This window comes from Gadus macrocephalus, chromosome 21 (genome assembly GCF_031168955.1).
Source record: "Gadus macrocephalus chromosome 21, ASM3116895v1".
NCBI lineage: Eukaryota > Metazoa > Chordata > Actinopteri > Gadiformes > Gadidae > Gadus > Gadus macrocephalus.
Window position 1 is genome coordinate 2,129,118 of NC_082402.1, and position 19,924 is coordinate 2,149,041.

General features: G+C 46.9%; 1 protein-coding gene across 1 annotated transcript; it reads right to left on the minus strand.

Moving 5' to 3' along the window:
* Positions 1–3,137: 3,137 nt before the first annotated feature.
* On the minus strand, positions 3,138–19,340 carry LOC132449812 (adhesion G protein-coupled receptor F5-like). The gene is made up of 20 exons (XM_060041639.1): positions 19,211–19,340; positions 17,298–17,511; positions 16,624–16,758; positions 15,565–15,726; positions 14,983–15,135; positions 14,586–14,756; positions 13,891–14,016; positions 13,717–13,808; positions 12,355–12,410; positions 11,768–11,892; positions 11,472–11,645; positions 10,386–10,598; positions 8,330–8,458; positions 6,513–6,691; positions 5,908–6,078; positions 4,451–5,824; positions 4,291–4,332; positions 4,149–4,199; positions 3,902–3,968; positions 3,138–3,369 (listed from the first exon to the last, which is right to left on the minus strand). Exons 2-20 carry the CDS (start codon positions 17,431–17,433, stop codon positions 3,305–3,307), a joined length of 3,621 nt encoding a protein of 1,206 aa, XP_059897622.1. The 5' UTR covers positions 17,434–17,511; positions 19,211–19,340; the 3' UTR covers positions 3,138–3,304.
* Between the last annotated feature and the right edge of the window lie 584 nt (positions 19,341–19,924).

Sequence of the window (19,924 nt, forward strand, 5' to 3'; positions counted from 1 at the left end):
GAATGAGTGGAAATTAGCTTTCAAAAGAGAGGAAAACCCCAGTTCATGACCCTCTCTCAGTCTACCTAGCTCCACCTAGCTCCTCTTAGCTCCAACTAGCGCCTCCTAGCTCCACCTAGCGCCACCCAGCGCCACCTAGCGCCACTCAGCGCCACCTAGCTCCTCCTATCTCCTCCTAGCTCCTCCTAGCTTCTCCTAACTCCTCCTAGCTCCTCCTAGCTCCACGTAGCTCCTCGTAGCTCCTCCTAGCTCCTCCTAGATCCACCTAGCTCCACCTAGCTCCTCCTAGCTTCTCCTAGCTCCTCCTAGCTCCTGCTAGCCCGTCCTATCTCCTCCTAGCTCGTCCTAGCTCCTCTTGGCTCCTCCTAGCTCCTCCTAGCTCCTCCTAGCTCCACGTAGCTCCTCCTAGTTCCTCCTAGCTCCTCCTAGCTCGTCCTATCTCCTCCTAGCTCGTCCTAGCTCCTCTTGGCTCCTCTTAGTTCCTCCTAGCTCCTCCTAGCTCCACGTAGCTCCTCCTAGCTCCTCCTAGCTCCACGTAGCTCCTCCTATCTTCTCGTAGCTCCTCGTAGCTCCTCAAAGCTCCTCCTAGCTCCTCGTAGCTCCCCTCTCCGGCGGGGTTGTTTGGTTGGTGGTTTTGCGTTCTGTCCTCAGCTCACATTTGACTGATGGCTTCTGTGAGTTGACTGATCAGACGGCATCAGGCGCATTTGGTTAAGACAAACAAAGCGTTTGTTTTACATGGGAGCTCTGAGTTGCCCTCCGCAGATCATACAAGGAGAGCCTGGGGGTTCATCACAGGTACTCTGAGGTTACACTACATCCATATGCTTCAAAAATAGAAAATCAGAACCGAAACTACCAACTTGTAAAGCTAAACGTTAGCTTTACAACGTAGCAAACGTTGCTCGTCTATCCGTCAACTCATCTAGGTGGACACGCCCACCTGTGATGTCATAAGGGGCAGATTTCCGAAACGGCTTGTAACGGCTAATCACACCACACCTGGTGGCATGTCACGGGTTCTTTAAGAATGATAACGCTTACGTGCCATTACGACCCCGGTCTGCTCATGCTATCCTGTACGTGCCTGTACCCCCCCGCAGTAGCCCCTCATGAGGAGATGGGGCTCGTCTCTGATTGGCTTGTGTTCTCCACGGGCACTGATTCATGCTCCTCGATCGGGTCGGAGCTTGTGCGAGGTCCGAGGACGTTGCCTAGCAACAGGCACAAACACGCCCCTGTTCCTCGGACAGCGAACTCGCCATCTCGGTTGAACTCAGTGGTGACCGAGCAAAATTCCGAGACAGAATGCAAGATGGCTGCGCCCATTGTGACTTGAAGTGGGAACTGTTTTCATTGTGCTCCCTCCAACCACCGAGCGAAATAATAAAACGCTTGAAGTGTGGGCGTGGCGTCAGATCCGAGATCCGAGTCGGTTCGCAGAGAATACTAAAACGCTGCAAAACCCTTTGACTCTGGAGGTCATCATTGAACAGACCGCCCACCAGTACGATTTAAACCCCATTGAATCATCATGGTTGCTGTTCATTAGCCTCCTGTTGTTGGCTCTGACCCCGTGGAGAGGCTATGGCCCAGTCTGGATTCTGCTATTTTAAGGACCACTAGAAGCTGAAGTAGCTCACCTTTTAACACGGCACTCTGATCGTCTCATTTGGGGTGGTTCTATTATTCTACCATTATTATAGAAATATCACATACTACTGATAAGGGGGCCGGTTTGCGATACGACTCAGAATCCTTTGGCCTCAGGTCGCCAAACGTTGCTGTTTTGTGGTAAATCCGCAAACTCAAAATCGACCTGCTTGGAGCTATCTGAACCTTCATGAACCATGTGGCTATGGAGCAGTTTGACCCCCCTTTGACCCCACTGGGTCTTTCTAGAAGGATTTGAAGCCTGAAGGATTTAATATTGATTAAAGTTTATTCTTACAACCTTGGTATAGACACAGCAATGAACTTAACTTTGACATCGTATGCATTTTTTTATTAGTCAGGGGCTTTAAATATTGATTAAAGGGACTCACACCTTTGTTGCATTTGAGAATTACAGCACATTCAAATCATCCCGCCTTCCTCCAATGCCCCACCCCCTAAGCGTTATTTTTACAAAACTAAGCACAAAACTAAGCGAGTACAAAAGTTCTAGACTCCCATGGGTTATGTTTAGACTCCCATGGACAACGTAGCGTCTGAGGCCGAAATGGGTCCCCTAATCGGACTGAGTGTGGCGGTTGGGTGCCAACGGTCTGGAGGTCTTCCTGGAGCTCCAGAGTAGCGGGACAACGTCGCGTCTGAGTCCGAAATGGGTCCCGTAATCGGACTGAGTGTGGCGGTTGGGTGCCAACGGTCTGGAGGTCTTCCTGGAGCTCCAGAGTAGCGGGACAACTTCGCGTCTGAGTCCGAAACGGGTCCCCTAATCGGACTGAGTGGTGCGGTTGGTTGCCAACGGTCTGGAGGTCCTGAGAATCATCCAGGGGAGCGGGACCACTTGGCTTCTGAGGCCGAATCGGGTCCCCTTGTCGGACTGAATGGTGCAGTTGGTGGCCAACAGTCTGGAGGTCTTCCTGAGGCTCCAGAGGAGGGTAACTCTGTGAGTCCGAGTCCGAGATGAGTCCCCTAATCGGACTGAATGGTACAGTTTCAGTACGCCGTGGACCACTTTGGTCTGCCATCGTCAGTCGCTACGGTCGCTACGGTCGCTACTGTCTGCCGTGGAATCAAAACAAACCCTCTAGTTGAGGCCGCGCCTTGATGACGCGGGCCCGAATGCGCCACAAGAAGCAGACGGAAAACCTTATATATCCATGCAGCAAACAGACAGGTCTGTCGGCCAATAAGGTCCTTCGGTCCAAAGAATTGTATTGGTTGAAGTTTTCACTAAATATTATGAGAGTAAAATAATTGTTTGTTTTTACTCCTGGTGGGTCTGTCTTGCATATTAGAGTGTTATTACCTTATTAATACCAATTTAACCTTATCCAAAAAAAGTGTAAAAATGCAACAAAGGTGAGAGTCCCTTTAAGTTTAACATAAATATTGAAATATATTTTGTGATGATCCATTTTATAAGTATGATTGTATTGTTCACACAGGGGCATGTTCTGACTGGCCGGCAGGCGTCAGGTGTGGTTAGGATCAGTCCCTCCAGATGTTCTGACTGGCCGGCAGGCGTCAGGTGTGGTTAGGATCAGTCCCTCCAGATGTCCTGGTTGGCCGGGAGGCGTCAGCTGCTGTTCTGATTGGCCTGGAAGCGTCAGCTGCTGTTCTGATTGGCTGTGAGGTGTCAGCTGCTGTAAGATGCAGCCTCTCCAGATGTGCTCACTGGAGCTGCAGAGTTTATATTGTAACCTGAAAGGAACCATGTAGAATATAACATAATACAGTATAACCCATGCAACAGACTGCTATAGAAGCCAGCAGAACACCAATAGCCAGTTGAACCCATTAGAATCCAGTGGGATGTGAATTCTCCTCCCATGTTCACTGGTTCTCTACTCTTCTCTTGTTCATGTGCTGCTCCAGTTTCCTTCTGCAGTCCAACGCTTTCATTTGAATCCGGATCTCTGAGGCCTCTGGGCTCTTGCTCAGCATCCTGACTACTGAAAACACTGACTACTGCTCTGATGATAAACCAGACGGCAGAACCGCTATGATTAAGATAGAGCAGGGGTTCCTTATCTTTTACATTTCTGGACACAATATACAAGTCTGTGGGAGCCAACCAGAGTTCAAGCACAAGAAATGATCCCCGATACCGCTGTAATCAGACCTCTCTGAAGGTCTGCAGAGGGTCTGATGGATCAGGACTCGATCATGAGATAATTTGCTGTGAGACAAACCCATAGTTTAGAACATGCTCAAATAAAGGAACCATTCTCACCTCTTCTTCTGCCCAAGTTGCGTAGGAACCCCAGTCCACCGGAAGTCGACGGCCCGGCTGAAGTACTCTGGAGAACAAAGAGAGAACATTGGTCTGTTATGAGACTAGAGAACGGAGAACGTTGGTCTGTTGTGAGACTACAGAACGGAGAACGTTGGTCTGTTATGAAACTAGAGAACTGGGAACGTGGCGGGTTATGGGATTGAAATTAGGAACACAGAACAGAACCTAGCGCTGTAGTACTGACCTGTGTGCCAGTGGTCCCGGTGCTCGTGTACGCCTTCAGAGCAGACCGGACCTGGGAATCCAAAACAAAAATGGCAGATTAAAGAAACACCTTTTTCAGGAACATCCAGTGTCATGAACATCTGTGTATCGACCGGTCGTACCTTTACGTCCAGCAGAGTTCCAAACACCAAGATGAAGAAACCCTTTGTTAAGAAGATAGAGACAACATTTCACCAAACATGTCGACCATAATAATGGATCAGATTTAACATATGGTGAGCGATGTATTGAGGCGTACTGCAGGTTCCGCTGTGCGTTTACCTGCAGTGAGTTGAAGAGGGCGAAGGTAACATGGATGCCAAAGACCTCAGGGTTGGTCATCGTTCCTACGCCCAGACCCCAGGTGGTCCCGAAGAAGGGCGTGAGTACGGCCAGGCTGCGGACAATGACCAACAGGGTGCTTCTGTCCGAGTTGCCCATGCTCTGACTGCGGAGCATCTTGTACAACACCACTGCCAGGATCACCAGGTTGATGACCACGATCAACAGCGCCGGGATCACAAACGCCAGCAGTGCCATCGACTCGTACCAGTTCAGCCAGCAGACGCCCATCGGCCTGAAGAACACGTTGTTGGGAGCCGTCACCGCGATGGTGACGACCGCGATGAGGAGCGGAGCGCCATAGCCCACGGAGAAGCCCACGGCCACCATGGCCCCGTCAGACAGGCCGCCCCCGAACACACTGATGGTGCGGTAGAGCAGCAGCAGCCCCGACATCAGCATCCAGAAGAACAGAGACAGGTAGAAGAAGTGGATGAAGAAGGTGACTGCGAAGCAGGCCGGAGGGTTCACAGAACCTGAGTCTGAAACGAAGGCACCGATAATGAACCAGATGTTGGCTATCAGCAGGGACACGGCGATGTTCACTATGCACGTGTGTCGTAGATAGGAGGTGGAGTTCCTGTTTATCTTCCTCCAGATGATGGCTTCAATGATGAGACAGATCACCAATGACAGCAGGGATATGCCCACGCCGATGTAGGTGATGTAATCCAGGATGGCTGACCTCGGGCTGGACGGAGACATGAGGATGGAGAAGGAGGTGAGATGGTTGCAGTTGCAGGTGACAATTTGGGCATCTGAGACCCCCGCCGTACAGCCCGTGCCGTCCCACGCCCCGTCGTTGTCCAGCAGGCTGAAATTCCAGAAGACACACTGAGGACTCGTCAGACTTTGGTTGAGGATGTCGAAGGTGAACGTCACGTTGTCGACGCTGCTGTTGGACAAGACCAGAAGCACGTTGCCGTTGATGACGTTGCTGGTGTTGACACCGCTGGCGTTGGAGGGGAGGAGGACGTTGTCCAGGGAGTTGAAGTTGATGGTGGTGATGAAGCTGTTGTCCCGGTGCGGTCCCGGTAGTTCCAACGACACCATGGAGAGATTGGCACTAAAAGATCCAGAAAATCTGCTCCTGTTTAGGGTGATCCTCTCTGTGAAGACGTTGAAGTCGGGATCGTCAGACAGGGATTTTGATATCTCCTCGATGGAAGCCAGGAAGGCTGAGCTGTCGCTCATAGTTTGAATGACTTCAGGTGCTGATGACAAGTTGTTCGTTCCAGTGTAGTTGGTGTTCAGGGTGTTCCAGGCAGCCCTGGATCGATCGCTCACCAGAACATTTGCCGTATCCAGAATGCCCTTCACACAAAACAAAGAGCAATCTTGTTCAGCAGCGGGCAAAGCCAGATAACGGATTATTAGGCCTTGAGTTTACACCATACCGTCATGAGGCTCTCGTCGATGGACAGGTTCCGCGAGACGCTTGCCAGACGTGTGAAGATGCTGACGATGGTGTGGATGTTGGCTGAAGAATTCGACACCCTGTTTGTGTTTTCCTCGGTCGCATTGCTGAGGGCATCCACAAACGCTGGGAAGGTACTTGCATCCAGGTTCTGGGTGAAGAAACAAAACATCTTTACATCCACTGTAGAATAAAGCCAATGATGTCTTACTTCCATTGGAAGAAGGCGACACATTTAGCCATACATGGAAGGATAGATGTGAGAGTCTAGTCTGGGTTTTGGGGTTAATATTAGATATACTAACATTATTAGTATAGCCCTTTATCATAGCAACATTCAGCGGGACTGCACTGCAACCCCTAGCCCTAGCCCCGAAGAGCTAGGGGCGGTTAGGAGTGCAATGGTACCGTAATTACGGACTAACATAAGTGTGCTATTACACACACATAGACTTGACATGTTAAGGTTATTTGGGGGTTAGTGTCTTGATAATTCTGGGTTCATGTTAAGGTTATTTTGAGTTCATGTTACAGTGAATAGATAATATGAGTTCATGTAAGGTAAGGTTAAGGTAAGGGGATCACCTCAGCCTCTTGCAGCAGGTTGTTGAGCACGAACAGGACGCAGTTGTCCTGTAGTGGCACCCAGGTCCGGTTCTCCTGGCATTGGGCCGTAATGTTCCCCGTCTCGTCCGGCTGGCAGCCTGTCGTCGCCACGTCCCGCAGCTGTCCGCCCCCATAATCCTCGTCCTCACAGAAGAATACTGCGGACAGACGGCGCTGCGTCACTCCCAACAGAGGTACAACTTAAACTGACTTAACGCCGACTGTTTAAAACAGGTTAAACTGACTTGACCTACTATAAAATACAGACTAAACTGACTTAAAGGCACCCAGTGCAACTTTATGTAAACATTCAATGAAAAATAAACATTCAATTTCTAGTCTTTTTTACACGTAGTAAGTTTCAATAACTCCATACCATTACATATCGACATTCAAGGAGCAAAGATGAGACGTCGTTGTGTGGTGAGAACTGATAGAAAATCGTAAACAACAACAATCGCCGGTGGGGAGAAGCCATTTTTCCATTGACTGGAAGCCTGCTTTATTTATTGTAGGTTACAAAAAATAAAGAAAATGGCGGCATTGTTGTTGTTATCGATTTTGTATCAGTTCTCACCACACAACGACGTCTCATCTTTGCTGCTTAAATGTCGGTATGTAATGGTATGGAGTTATTGAAACTTACTACGTGTAAAAAAGACGAGAAATTGAATGTTTATTTTTAAGCCTCGAAAGTTGCACTGGGTGCCTTTAACGTAGACCATATATAATACAGGTTAAACTGACTAAACATAGGCCATATATGATATACGGTCTATGTTAAGTCAGTTTAACCTGTACAGTCTGTGCTAAGTCAGTTTAACCTTCACAGTCTGATAAGTCAGTTTAACCTGTATTATGGTCTATGCTAAGTCTCTTTAACCTGTGTTACATAGTAAATGCTTAGTCACTTTAACCTGTGTTATATGCAGTCTGTCTTAAGTTCATTTAACCTGTATTATATAGTAGGGTAAGTCAGTTGAACCTGTATTATGTACGTTCTATGTTAAGTCAGTTCAACCTGTATTATATACGGTATATAATACAGGTTGAACTGACTCAACATAGACCGTATATAATACAAATTCAACTGACTTACCCTTCTATATAGTACAGATTCAACTGACTTAACCTACTATATAATACAGGTTAAACTGAATTAACATAGAAGGTATATAATACAGGTTCAACTGACTTAACCTACTATATAATACAGGTTAAACTGAATTAACATAGAACGTATATGATACAGGTTAAACTGACTTAAGACAGACTGCATATAACACAGGTTAAAGTGACTAACATTTGACCGTAACACAGGTTAAAGTGACTTATCAGACTGTGCGGGTTAAACTGGCTTTACACAGACTGTACAGGTTAAACTGACTTAACACAGACTGTACAGGTTAAACTGACTTAACACAGACTGTACAGGTTAAACTGACTTAACACAGACTGTACAGGTTAAACTGGCTTAACACAGACTGTACAGGTTAAACTGACTTAACACAGACTGTACAGGTTAAACTGACTTAACACAGACTGTACAGGTTAAACTGACTTAACACAGACTGTACAGGTTAAACTGGCTTAACACAGACTGTACAGGTTAAACTGACTTAACACAGACTGTACAGGTTAAACTGGCTTAACACAGACTGTACAGGTTAAACTGACTTAACACAGACTGCAGACAGTCGGCGCTGTGAGCCTCCCTCTGGCCTGGTCACCTGGAGATCAGTTCTACTAACCGGCTGTGGTCGAGGCCTGGTCAGCTGGAGGTCTGTGACACTAACCGTCAGTGGAGAAGGTCAGAGTCAGGTCCCTCTTGAACCGTGTGTAGGTGGCCTCCTGGCAGGTGAGCTGCTGCACCTCTCCGTTCGCACAGGTCCTGTTGTAGTTGTAACGCTTGCACTGTATGTCGCCTGAAATCAAACGCTGTGTATTACACATATAATTATGCTCTGCATATATTAGTATTGTACTATTGTACTATAGTAGCATTATTATACTTTATATTTATATTGTATTTTACTGTTGTTGGATTTGGATTGTCTATACTTAATATTATCAATTTCAAGCTGTACGGGAAACAGCTTGTCAAGCAGAACACAGCTTCACTGTAAAGCTAATGTAGAATGTAGCTGTATTGTGATCTAGCACCGTAAGCTAAGCTAATGTAGCGTCTCCCTCCACTGAGTACTGTATCGTGATCTAGCACCGTAAGCTAAGCTAATGTAGCATCTCCCTCCACTGAGTACTGTATCTTGATCTAGCACCTTAAGCTAAGCTAATGTAGCATCTCCCCCCACTGAGTACTGTGTCGTGAACTAGCACCGTAAGCTAAGCTAATGTAGCATCTCCCCCAACTGAGTACTGTATCGTGATCTAGCACCGTAAGCTAAGCTAATGTAGCATCTCCCTCCACTGAGTACTGTATCGTGATCTAGCACCTTAAGCTAAGCTAATGTAGCATCTCCCCCCACTGAGTACTGTATCGTGAACTAGCACCGTAAGCTAAGCTAATGTAGCATCTCCCCCAACTGAGTACTGTATCGTGATCTAGCACCGTAAGCTAAGCTAATGTAGCATCTCCCCCCACTGAGTACTGTATCGTGATCTAGCACCGCAAGCTAATCTAATGTAGCATCTCCCCCCCACTGAGTCCTGTCACGTGAGCTAGCACCATAGGCTAAGCTAATGTAGCATCTCCCCCCAGTGAGAACTGTATCGTGAGCTAGCGCCGTAGGATAAGCTAATGTAGCATCTCCCCCCCAGTGAGCACTGTATCGTGAGCTTGCACCGTATGCTAAGCTAATGTAGCATCTTCCCCCAGTGAGCAATGTATCGTGAGCTTGCACCGTAGGCTAAGCTAATGTACTATCATTCCTTCCTCAGTGTGTACTGCCATGGGCTAGGTCTTTACCCTAGCACAAATAATGTCGCATATTTGGCTACAACTATAGCCTAGCAACATATGCTAAGGTAATGTAGCCTCTTGCACCTGTACCTGGTTGGCCTATTACTTTAGCCTAGCAAAGTATGCTAAGTCAATGTAGCCGTTTGCTCCTGTACCTGGTTGGGCTAGTACTTTAGCCTAGCAACATATGCTAAGCTAATGTAGCCTCTTGCTCTTGTACCTGGTTCAGTAGTACTTTAGCCTAGCACCATATGCTAAGCTAATGTTGCCTCTTTCTCCTGTACCTGGTTGGTGTATTACTTTAGCCTAGCACCATATGCTAAGCTAAGTTTGCCTCTTGCTCCTGTATCTGGTTGGGGTATTTCTTTGGCCTAGCACCATACGCTAAGCTAATGTAGCCTATTGCTCCTGTACCTGGTCTGGGTATTACTTTAGCCTATTACCATAGGCTAAGCTAATTTAGCCTCTCGCACTTGTACCTGATCCGGTAGTACTTTAGCTTAGCACCATATGCTAAGTTAATGTAGCCTCTTGCTCCTGTACCTGGTTGGCCTATTACTTTAGCCTATCAACATATGCTAAGCCAATGTAGCCTCTTGCTCCTGTACCTGGTTGGGCTAGTACTTTAGCCTAGCAACATATGCTAAGCTAATTTAGCCTCTTGCTCTTGTACCTGATCCGGTAGTACTTTAGCCTAGCACCATATGCTAAGCTAATGTAGCCTCTTGCTCCTGTATCTGGTTGGTGTATTACTTTAGCCTAGCACCGTATGCTAAGCTAATGTAGCCTCTTGCTCCTGTATCTGGTTGGGGAATTACTTTAATCTAGCACCATATGCTAAGCTAATGTAGCCTCTTGCTCCTGTACCTAGTTGGAGTATTATTTTAGCCTAGCACCATATGCTAAGCTAATGTAACCTCTTGCTCCTGTACCTGGTTGGGGTATTACTTGGGCTGTTAGGGTCGGATCATTCAGTTGGACCTCGTAGGGACTCTGGACGCAGCACTCCAGCTCGACTATGCGTTCCCGGCCGGCCACGCACCCCACGGTCCTGCTGAGGGGCTTCAGGTTCAGCTGAGGCCTCGGTTTAACGGTCAGGACGCCCGTTACCTGGAAGCCGTCTGCATACGTGCAGTTGTAAAAGCCTGCCAAAGAACCCATCAGGATCAGATGCTATGAAGGCTTTGTTGTGTTGTCGTACAGCAGACCCTTTCACACCCATCCAGAAGACGTTTCTTGGTACTAAATGTGACGATGTAAAGAGAATGAAGCAAAGGCAAATACATCCTTACAGATATGATTCAGAACGCTAAGCCACCTCAGAGAACATCAGAAGATACTGACCTTCTAGTGCTGCGCAGCACCGGGTCGTTTGGGGACCAGTGTTAGTGTTACTGGGGTTAGTGGGAGGTTCTTACCAGTCGAAGGGTTAGTGCTAATGGTACTGGGTTAGTGGGAGGTTCTTACCAGTCGAAGGGTTAGTGCTAATGGTACTGGGGTTAGTGGGAGGTTCTTACCAGTCGAAGGGTTAGTGCTAATGGTACTGGGGTTAGTGGGAGGTTCTTACCAGTAGAAGGGTTAGTGCTAATGGTACTGGGGTTAGTGGGAGGTTCTTACCAGTAGAAGGGTTAGTGCTAATGGTACTGGGTTAGTGGGAGGTTCTTACCAGTAGAAGGGTTAGTGCTAATGGTACTGGGGTTAGTGGGAGGTTCTTACCAGTAGAAGGGTTAGTGCTAATGGTACTGGGTTAGTGGGAGGTTCTTACCAGTAGAAGGGTTAGTGCTAATGGTACTGGGTTAGTGGGAGGTTCTTACCAGTAGAGTGGTGTGGTTCGTGATAGCTGCAGTATTTCTCACTAGTGTCAGTGGAGGGGTTGAGTGGGGTTTAGTGATAGCTGCAGTATTTCTCTACAGTGTCGGTGGAGGGGGTGAGTGGGGTTTAGTGATAGCTGCAGTATTTCTCTACAGTGTCGGTGGAGGGGGTGAGTGGGGTTTAGTGATAGCTGCAGTATTTCTCACTAGTGCTCTGGGAGAACAGCGGGCTGACGGTGAGTGGGTTGGTTCTCGCGGGCAGCGCTTCCCCGTTCAGTTCCCAGGAAACGTCTCCAAGCCCGTCCGTCCCTTCGGTTCGGTTACAGAACACCCTGAAGGCGTCCCCAGTGAACACATCCGCCGGATCGAACCGTAGAGGTGCTGTAGGGGACCGTGTTCATATTGGTGTGATTACATGGGGAGAAGAACACTTCTTTCATGAATATACCCTTAAAACCCAGGACAAGATACTGAAGTATTAAAGGGATTTGGTCCATTCTCACGATTTGTGACGATCGAGAATTGAGCCCCCAGGTCTGAGAAGAGGCCGTCCTCGAGGTCCCTGATCGCGTTGGGCGGGATCGCACCCGCAGAGTTGACTGTGTAGTCAACGATCACACTGCCGGGGCTGTGACACACACACGCACACAGACACGCACACAGACACGCACACAGGCACACAAACACACAGACACAAAAACACACAGACACGCACACACATACACACACACACACACGCACACAGACACGCACACAGATACACAAACACCCAGACACGCAAACACACAGACACGCATACACACAGACACGCATACACACACGCACACAGACATGCAAACAGACACGCACGCGCACACACACACACACACACACACACACGCAGACACACACACAAGCACACAGAGCACAAGCACACACATGCACAGAGACACACCCACACACACAAACCCAGACCCAGTTATACTATAAGTAATAATGTAATTTCCTCATAACTATTATTATTATTTTTTATTTTTTTAAATATTGGATTAATTAGAACCAGCCAAAGGTCTGAAGATTGATTGGACCATGAGAAGGAGGCGGGACGTACCGTACTCGAACCAGGGTGGCCGATGTAAAGCCAGCCTTCCCGCTGTTACTTTTGATCTGAGAGAAGGTTAGAAGCTTTTCTTATCCGTCTTATACTTATTAAAAGTATGTCTCTATTACAATAATGGTCATTCATATTGTTATCCCTATTACAATCACTTTAACACTATATGACCGTTACAATCACATAATATTACTATCTATTATGATACTACATTACTATAACACTAATAAATTAATGCTACTATCAGATAATATTACAAACACTATGATTATCACGATAACTCATGTATTATTGTTCCCATCACTATTTACATTACAATTACTGATATACTGTTTTTTATCACTATTACGGAAGTTTTATAGACAGGGTAGCAGTACCACGCGTAACCACGGGGGGCAGTGTAGAACCAAACGGAGTTCAATGCTATAAATTGATGATCTGTCTGTTTGAGCGGTGCATGGGCTTCTTGGTGCTGCCTTCTTAAGCGCAGTCCCACTCGCATGAAGCTACAGGAGTGTTTGGTCGCACTGATCCTCCGCAATCTCTTAAATTATTTTAAACAGGCCTACATTTAATAAAGCAGGCAAATGTTTAGCATCCAAGATACATATTCTTCGCTTAAAATGTCTGAGATGAGTTGAACAGTAGCGCTCCACAAGTGAACATGAATTTGTATGGGGGAAGAATTATCACCTACATGGTTCAAGGTTTATTCAATATTATATTATTCTTATCCACCGTCACTTTGATTCACTCTCAGTTGACTCATTCACTTCATCTCTTGAGCTCTAGGGCCCCCTGGTGGTCACTGTGAGTGCTCCCGGTGACCACGAGGCGGCCCTAGAGCTCCCGGGAGCTCTAGGGCCCCCTTGTGGTCACTTTGGAAAGTCTAGTTTTTTCAACATTTGGCAACACCCCCGGCCCCTTGCTGCCCCAGTCGACATTTAACTATTACTATTGCATACTATTGATAAGCAAAACATTGAGCTGTGTGATGAAAAGCTGTTTGATGTCATAGTATACTTTATAGTGACTTTAAAATAGCCAGTGAGCCAACTGATTCATATGGAATCAACATTATGTGATTTAAAAAATGTGTTTAGAGCTTATGAAAGAGGTGGTACTAGGTGTCTGAAAGGCTTTCTCACACTCAAATCAAATCCAATGAGTGGATTTGTTTGAGTGCAATGTGGTCTATCAGCCAGCAGGTGTTACCCTGTAGACCTTCTAGTAGGATGAACGTCTTCATGCAACAAACCCCACTCCCAACCGTACAGGTTCTGGATAGAAGTTCTGAGTGTCCTTCTGTAATCAAGGGAAGCAGCTTAAACGAGCAGAGAAACACAAACCGAGACTCACGGAGCCCTCCACTGTTTGGTAGAAGCCGTTTTCTGGATTTGTGAAGGCCTCTTGGAAATCAATGGCCATGGTGAGGGTCAGCGTGGCCACCACTGAAACACAACGTGTGCAACTGTGAGGACACGACGACGCTACTCTGGCAGAGAACCTGGGGGCTGCGGGGCGGGGCCATACCTGGGGCAGGAGTAGGTGTAGGCGTTGTCGTAGGTGTAGGCGTTGTCGTAGGTGTAGGCGTTGTCGTAGGTGTAGGTGTAGGCGTTGTCGTAGGTGTAGGCGTTGTCGTACGACACGAAGAGAGGCCTGGTGAACACAACAGAGGACATAGACTCAACATGGACTCAGCGGTCGTCATGGTATCAGTGTTGAACGTCTGGTGGGTATTGAGTATAAACATGGCCACCCACCGAATGGCTGCGATGAGGAACCAACGGGGGCTTAGCGAGTACCTTAGCCATGTAGCATTAGCTAGGTTGCATTACTCGGGTCGCAGTCCTGAGGTAGCACCAGTCAGGTAGCATTAGCGAGGTAGCATTAGACAGCTAAGATTAGCCAAGTAGCATTAGCTAGGTTGCCTAACTCGGGTCGCAGTCCGGAGGTAACACCATTCAGGAAGCATTAGCAAGGTAGCATCATTAGGTAGCATTACTCGGGTCACAACATTCAGGAACTATTTTCAAGCTATAATTAGCATGGTAGCATATGTAATCTGATTATTCAGGTATTGATACTCTGATAGCAACAATCAGTTAGCATCAGGTAGGGTGCATGGAAAAAGTAGAATTTGTTATTAGCCGGGTAGCATTACTTGGGTCACACCACATTAGCCTGGTAGCATTAGCTATGTAGCACCGCTCAGGTAACACACTCACTTATGATTGGCCGGCAGAGCTGTCCATCATCAGGAAATCCATTGATGCATCCACAAGGATCTGTTATTTTCTTACTGGTGCACACGCCATAGGTCTCACACTGTTCACATGACCAGCCATACTCCCCCTCACACTGGCACTTCATGCTGCTGTCGGTTGGTGAGGTGCACACTAAATGAACACAACAAGGACATGTTGTGATGCTACAAGTTAGGCGTGTGGTCAGGACAGATGTTTGCTGTACAGGTGTTGGCTGTACAGGTGTTGGCTGTACAGGTGTTGGCTGTACAGGTGTTGGCTGTACAAGTGTTGCTGTACAGGTGTTGGCTGTACAGGTGTTTGCTGTACAGGTGTTGCTGTACAGGTGTTTGCTCTACAGGTGTGTGGAGGCCTTTACCTGTGGTGAGGTTAACCTCTGTCAGACGCAGAGCTGGGCTGAGCTGAGAACCAGAAATGGAGATCTCTCTAATCTGTGGCCTGGCGAAGGCCAGAGATTCTGCCGCCATCGCCAGGGAACCAGGGATGCCCAATTCCACCTCGTACAGCCATTCTAAAAGGTGGGGACAGATGAGGGCACTCTGAACGTACATACCTGGCGACTTTGATGACAGAATTGCAACTGGGAAGTGATTTGGTCGTGACTACACAAAGCTCAGCTCTTTTCCGTCATAGGAATACGACTTCAATGACCGTCATCAACATCACATTGACCTCCAACGGACGGCGCCACATCTGGAGCAATCGTAGAGCTGTACTATATCCACAGATTTACAAAATCATTTTTAGGCAGTCGTCTCTCATTAGAAAACAGTGACCATTCGCCCTCTGTTATTCTCCGTAAGGAACATTCAGGGCTGCTGGTACGCACAGAAAAACCCTTCAACTCGCCACCCTTGGGAATACCTTTGAAAGCATAGTGGGCTTTTAACATGAGGCAAGGCTGAAGTACAGTGAGAGTGTTCAGTGATCAGGCTCTCACCGAATCTGGGCTGGCAGAAGAGATCATCAGCTGGCAGGGATGTGAGACAGGTACAGGTGGCTTCCTGCTGTCCACAGCTTCCATACTGTCGGCAGCTGTCTAACGGCCAGAAGAACGTACTCTCGCACTCACACTGGAATCTGTCTGCGACCAGGGCGCACACTGAGGAGGATAAAACATGTCACAGGGCGTAAGAGAGAGCTCCGGGAACCAGTGAATCCCTGTTCATCCTTTCTGCTCTTTATGAGCTATTGGTAGATCTAAAGCCTCTTTTCTTTAAGATAGTCATTTTCAAACGTGGTATACCGCACACAATCATATATGTGTGACAGTTCCCCTTCTGTGACAACCAAATCAATCTGTCGGCATCATCATCATCATCATCATCATCATCATCATCATCCCATCAACCAGTGACACCAGTGGTAAAAACAATGCACGATAAACACGTTTTGCCCTCATTTCCCAACACCATTATCTACCCGGAGTGGTTCCTGTGAATCGTGAGACGTCTCAGACAACAATCATCAACATGACGGGTTGGACGCCAGTCGCACGGATAGAATTCTTCACAGAAGTAGCTCAGGAGGTAGATCCGGTTGACTGGTAACTGGGAGGTTACTAGTTGGATCCCCAGCCCCTCCTAGATGAGTGCATAACCCTGACTGCTCCCGATGAGCTGCTTTGTTGACAGCGCTGTCGAGGTGTGTCTTAATTCACATAGGTCGCTTTGAACTGAAGCGTCTGCTTTTTTATATAGATTATGATTAGTGACTACACCCTAACCTCCTTCCTAATGGCAGCTTATTTTGTTATTTGATGGCTTTAGTGGAGCTGGTGCTGTTGATGAGTGCGGGGTTGAGTATGGCTCACTTGTTGTGGTGTGTGGAGGGTTGAATGTGGCTAAGCTGTGGTGATGTGTGTGTGGGGGGGGGTTCAGTGTGACCTGTGGTGTGTGTGTGTGGGGGGGGGGTTCAGTGTGGCTGACATGTGGTGTGTGTGTGTGCGTGTGCGTGTGCGCGCGTGCGTGCGTGGGGGGGGGGGTTGAGTGTGGCTCACCTGTGGTGGTGTTGAGGCCGGTGATGTTGCTAGTCTCAGAGAGTGCTGTGGGGAGCTTCAAGGTGTCCTGGAGGTTCCTGAACTCCTCAAAATCAGAGGTCTGGACTTGAATCTCCAGAAGGTATTCAATGGGACCTAACAGACACACGTCCACAGGTTACACACGACTCTCCTATGGTAGGGGCACATGACTCTCCTATGGTAGGGGCACATGACTCTCCTATGGTAGGGGCACATGACTCTCCTATGGTAGGGGCACATGACCCTCCTATGGTAGGGGCACATGACCCTCCTATGGTAGGGGCACATGACCCTCCTATGGTAGGGGCACATGACCCTCCTATGGTAGGGGCACATGACTCTCCTATGGGAGGGGCACATGACTCTCCTATGGGAGGGGCACATGACCCTCCTATGGGAGGGGCACATGACTCGCCTATGGGAGGGGCATTGTTTGCAGGTGACTTCATGCCTTGGCAGAAACAGCAGCCCTCCATATCCCAGATCACCATCAGTTAAAGGCCAAGAATCAGGTGCGCCGAATCAACTGTGGACGTTGTGTATGTCAGGATGAGCTGGATGGGGGGGGGCTGGATGTAAATCAGCCATGATTTACATCCAGCTCCCCCCTCCTCCAGCCTCACGGCAGACCACCACCGGGGCCTTCTCCTTACTGCTGCTTGATGTGCTTGCAGAACCAACTGCAAGAGTTTCAATGGACACCTGCTCCTCACTGGGCCGCACTGCCAGCAGCAGGAGCAGGAGGAGGGGCAGGTGGCTCCTGGGCATCCTCAGGTCCAGCGGGGCCATGGTAGCGCATCCCCTAGGGGGCGCCAGAGATCACTCCAGGGGGGGACTTGGCCAGATCCAGATCTGTCCTCGTTATACCTACAAAACGATTGATGATATGTTGATTATCATGAAGTATGTAATATTATTCTACTTCATTTAAGAATGCTCGATTCTGATTGGCTGGGAGGGGTGCATTAAACCGGCATATTGCCCGCTGACTTGTCGGTTCTACTTGATGGTGACTGAGCACAGTAGATCAATAATAATAATAATAATAATAATAATAATAATAATAAATGAAATTTATCTAGCGCTTAATATGGTACTCTAAGACGCTTTAAATCAATACGCTGCTTGTATCGTTTTCTATCACATACATTTCAAACATGAGGTCCATTGTAAAAATAAAACTTAAATAAACCTAAAATGTTTGATCGATCGTCATTAAAGCTGACTTCATACGAATGTAGCAACTACATTATTAAACTAGTGATCAGATGCAGCCTTGTGTGGTTGCTATAGAAACGAGTTACCTACAGCTGAGCTAACGTTATTCACCGTAGTTCTAAAGGGAACTACTTTTCGAGGGAGATGAACTTAAACGGAGTATACATTTAATAAGCATGCAATACGAATAAGAAAAAGGCTAATTATTAAAGTATTTGAATTGTTTTATTATATTGGCCGGCGAGAAGTAGAATAAACTGAATAATCACCTCAAGGCAGGGCAATAAACAGTTTTATATGCCCGGCTCGTGGAAGGTAAGCCGTCCACGAGCCGGGCATATCAAACTGTTTATTGCCCTGCCTTGAGGTGATTATTCCTTACATAGTTACTGTTATATTTAGAATTGTAGTACACACCCAAAGTGTTTTACAGCAAACATTACACTCACATTACACACATGTATGGGTATGTGTGTGTGTGTGTGTGTGTGTGTGTGTGTGTGTGTGTGTGTGTGTGTGTGTGTGTGGGCGGGCGTTTACATGTCTGGGTGTGGGTGTGTTTGTGCGCGTGTGTGCGTGTGTGCGTGCGTATTCGTGCATGGTTTTTGTCCACTTCTAGAACGGAGATTCCACCAAAGATTCTAACAATGATCCTCAAAGATAACTTTTAGATATTTGGATAAAATCCTTCTGTAGACAAAATCACATTATTTGTAATTATATAGTCTAAAATTGTGTACAGACTAGTGCTGTCAAGCGATTCAAATATTTAATCGCGATTAATCACATTAATGTCATAGTTAACTCACGCAATTTTTTTTCTATGCTAAATATCCCTGGATTTCTTTGTCGCATTAATTTTTCTCATTTTAATGCTCTTATCAGCATGGAGAAGTGCATCGGCTTGCCTTGTGCAAATGTTTTTTTATTGATAACAACATTGGCATACTGATCAAAACAGGACGATACAAAAAAAAGCCTATAGTGCAATTAAACGATGAACATACAAACATACTGCCTTGAACATAGCAGTCAGGGTACTGCTTCTTTGTATTGAGCCAAAAAAAATAAAAATAAAATAATAAATAACTAAATTGCGTTAATCGCGCGATAAAAAAATTAACACTGTGAAAATTGGTTTGCTTTAACGCCGTTAATAACGCCTTTAACTGACAGCACTAGTACAGACATCTCAAAACCCACTCACTTGTTGTAATAATCCTAGAATCAAAACTAATTGTATTACTTGCGATGTGGACATGGCAGACATAACATACATAGACATAAATATATAACACACGATAAAACGGTTCTTCGTTAATTCCAGATGGGAGATTCAGGAACATACTATTTAGAAAAATTACGTCCTAGTAAATCCAACCGATTCCAAAGTGAAGGTGAGTCTGGGCAGGGAGCATGAGGATCAGTGTGTCAGCAGCCTTACCTGTCTGCCTGCTGCCGGGACTGAGGTGAGGTGAGGGAGGACAGATGCTTGATGCTCATCTGCTCTGGTATGTCACACACCTGTTGGACAGGTCTGCCCATGCCTATGCTATTATACTTGGGCCAACAACAGGTTGGCATGGTACTAATTACCATAAGTCACAGGTGTCATTTCTTTGCCTGTTAAAACAAAGTCCCGAGCAGCCCTCTTTGACTTCCTCATTTTTGATTACCCTGAAACAAACAAACAAACAATAGAAGCCTTGGGTGCAGGCATGCGTACAGCGGAGATACCATCGGATCTCTGAATCACGGCTTGGATCTCAGCTCCAGCTCCTGAAAGCCTTTTTGAAGTTCTCCTTTTTAACACGGCATATTATCATAGTCAAAGTTAGGGTCTGGCTTCGTTTGTTAAAGAACCATACTCAATAAACAGTTAGGGTCTGTGTTAAAGAACCATACTTAATGAACGGTAAGGGTCTGTGTTAAAGAACCATACTCAATGAACAGTTACGGTGTGTGTTAAAGAACCATACTTAATGAACAGTTAGGGTCTGTGTTAAAGAACCATACTTAATGAACAGGGTTTGGGGTCTGTCTTAAGGAACCAACCATACTT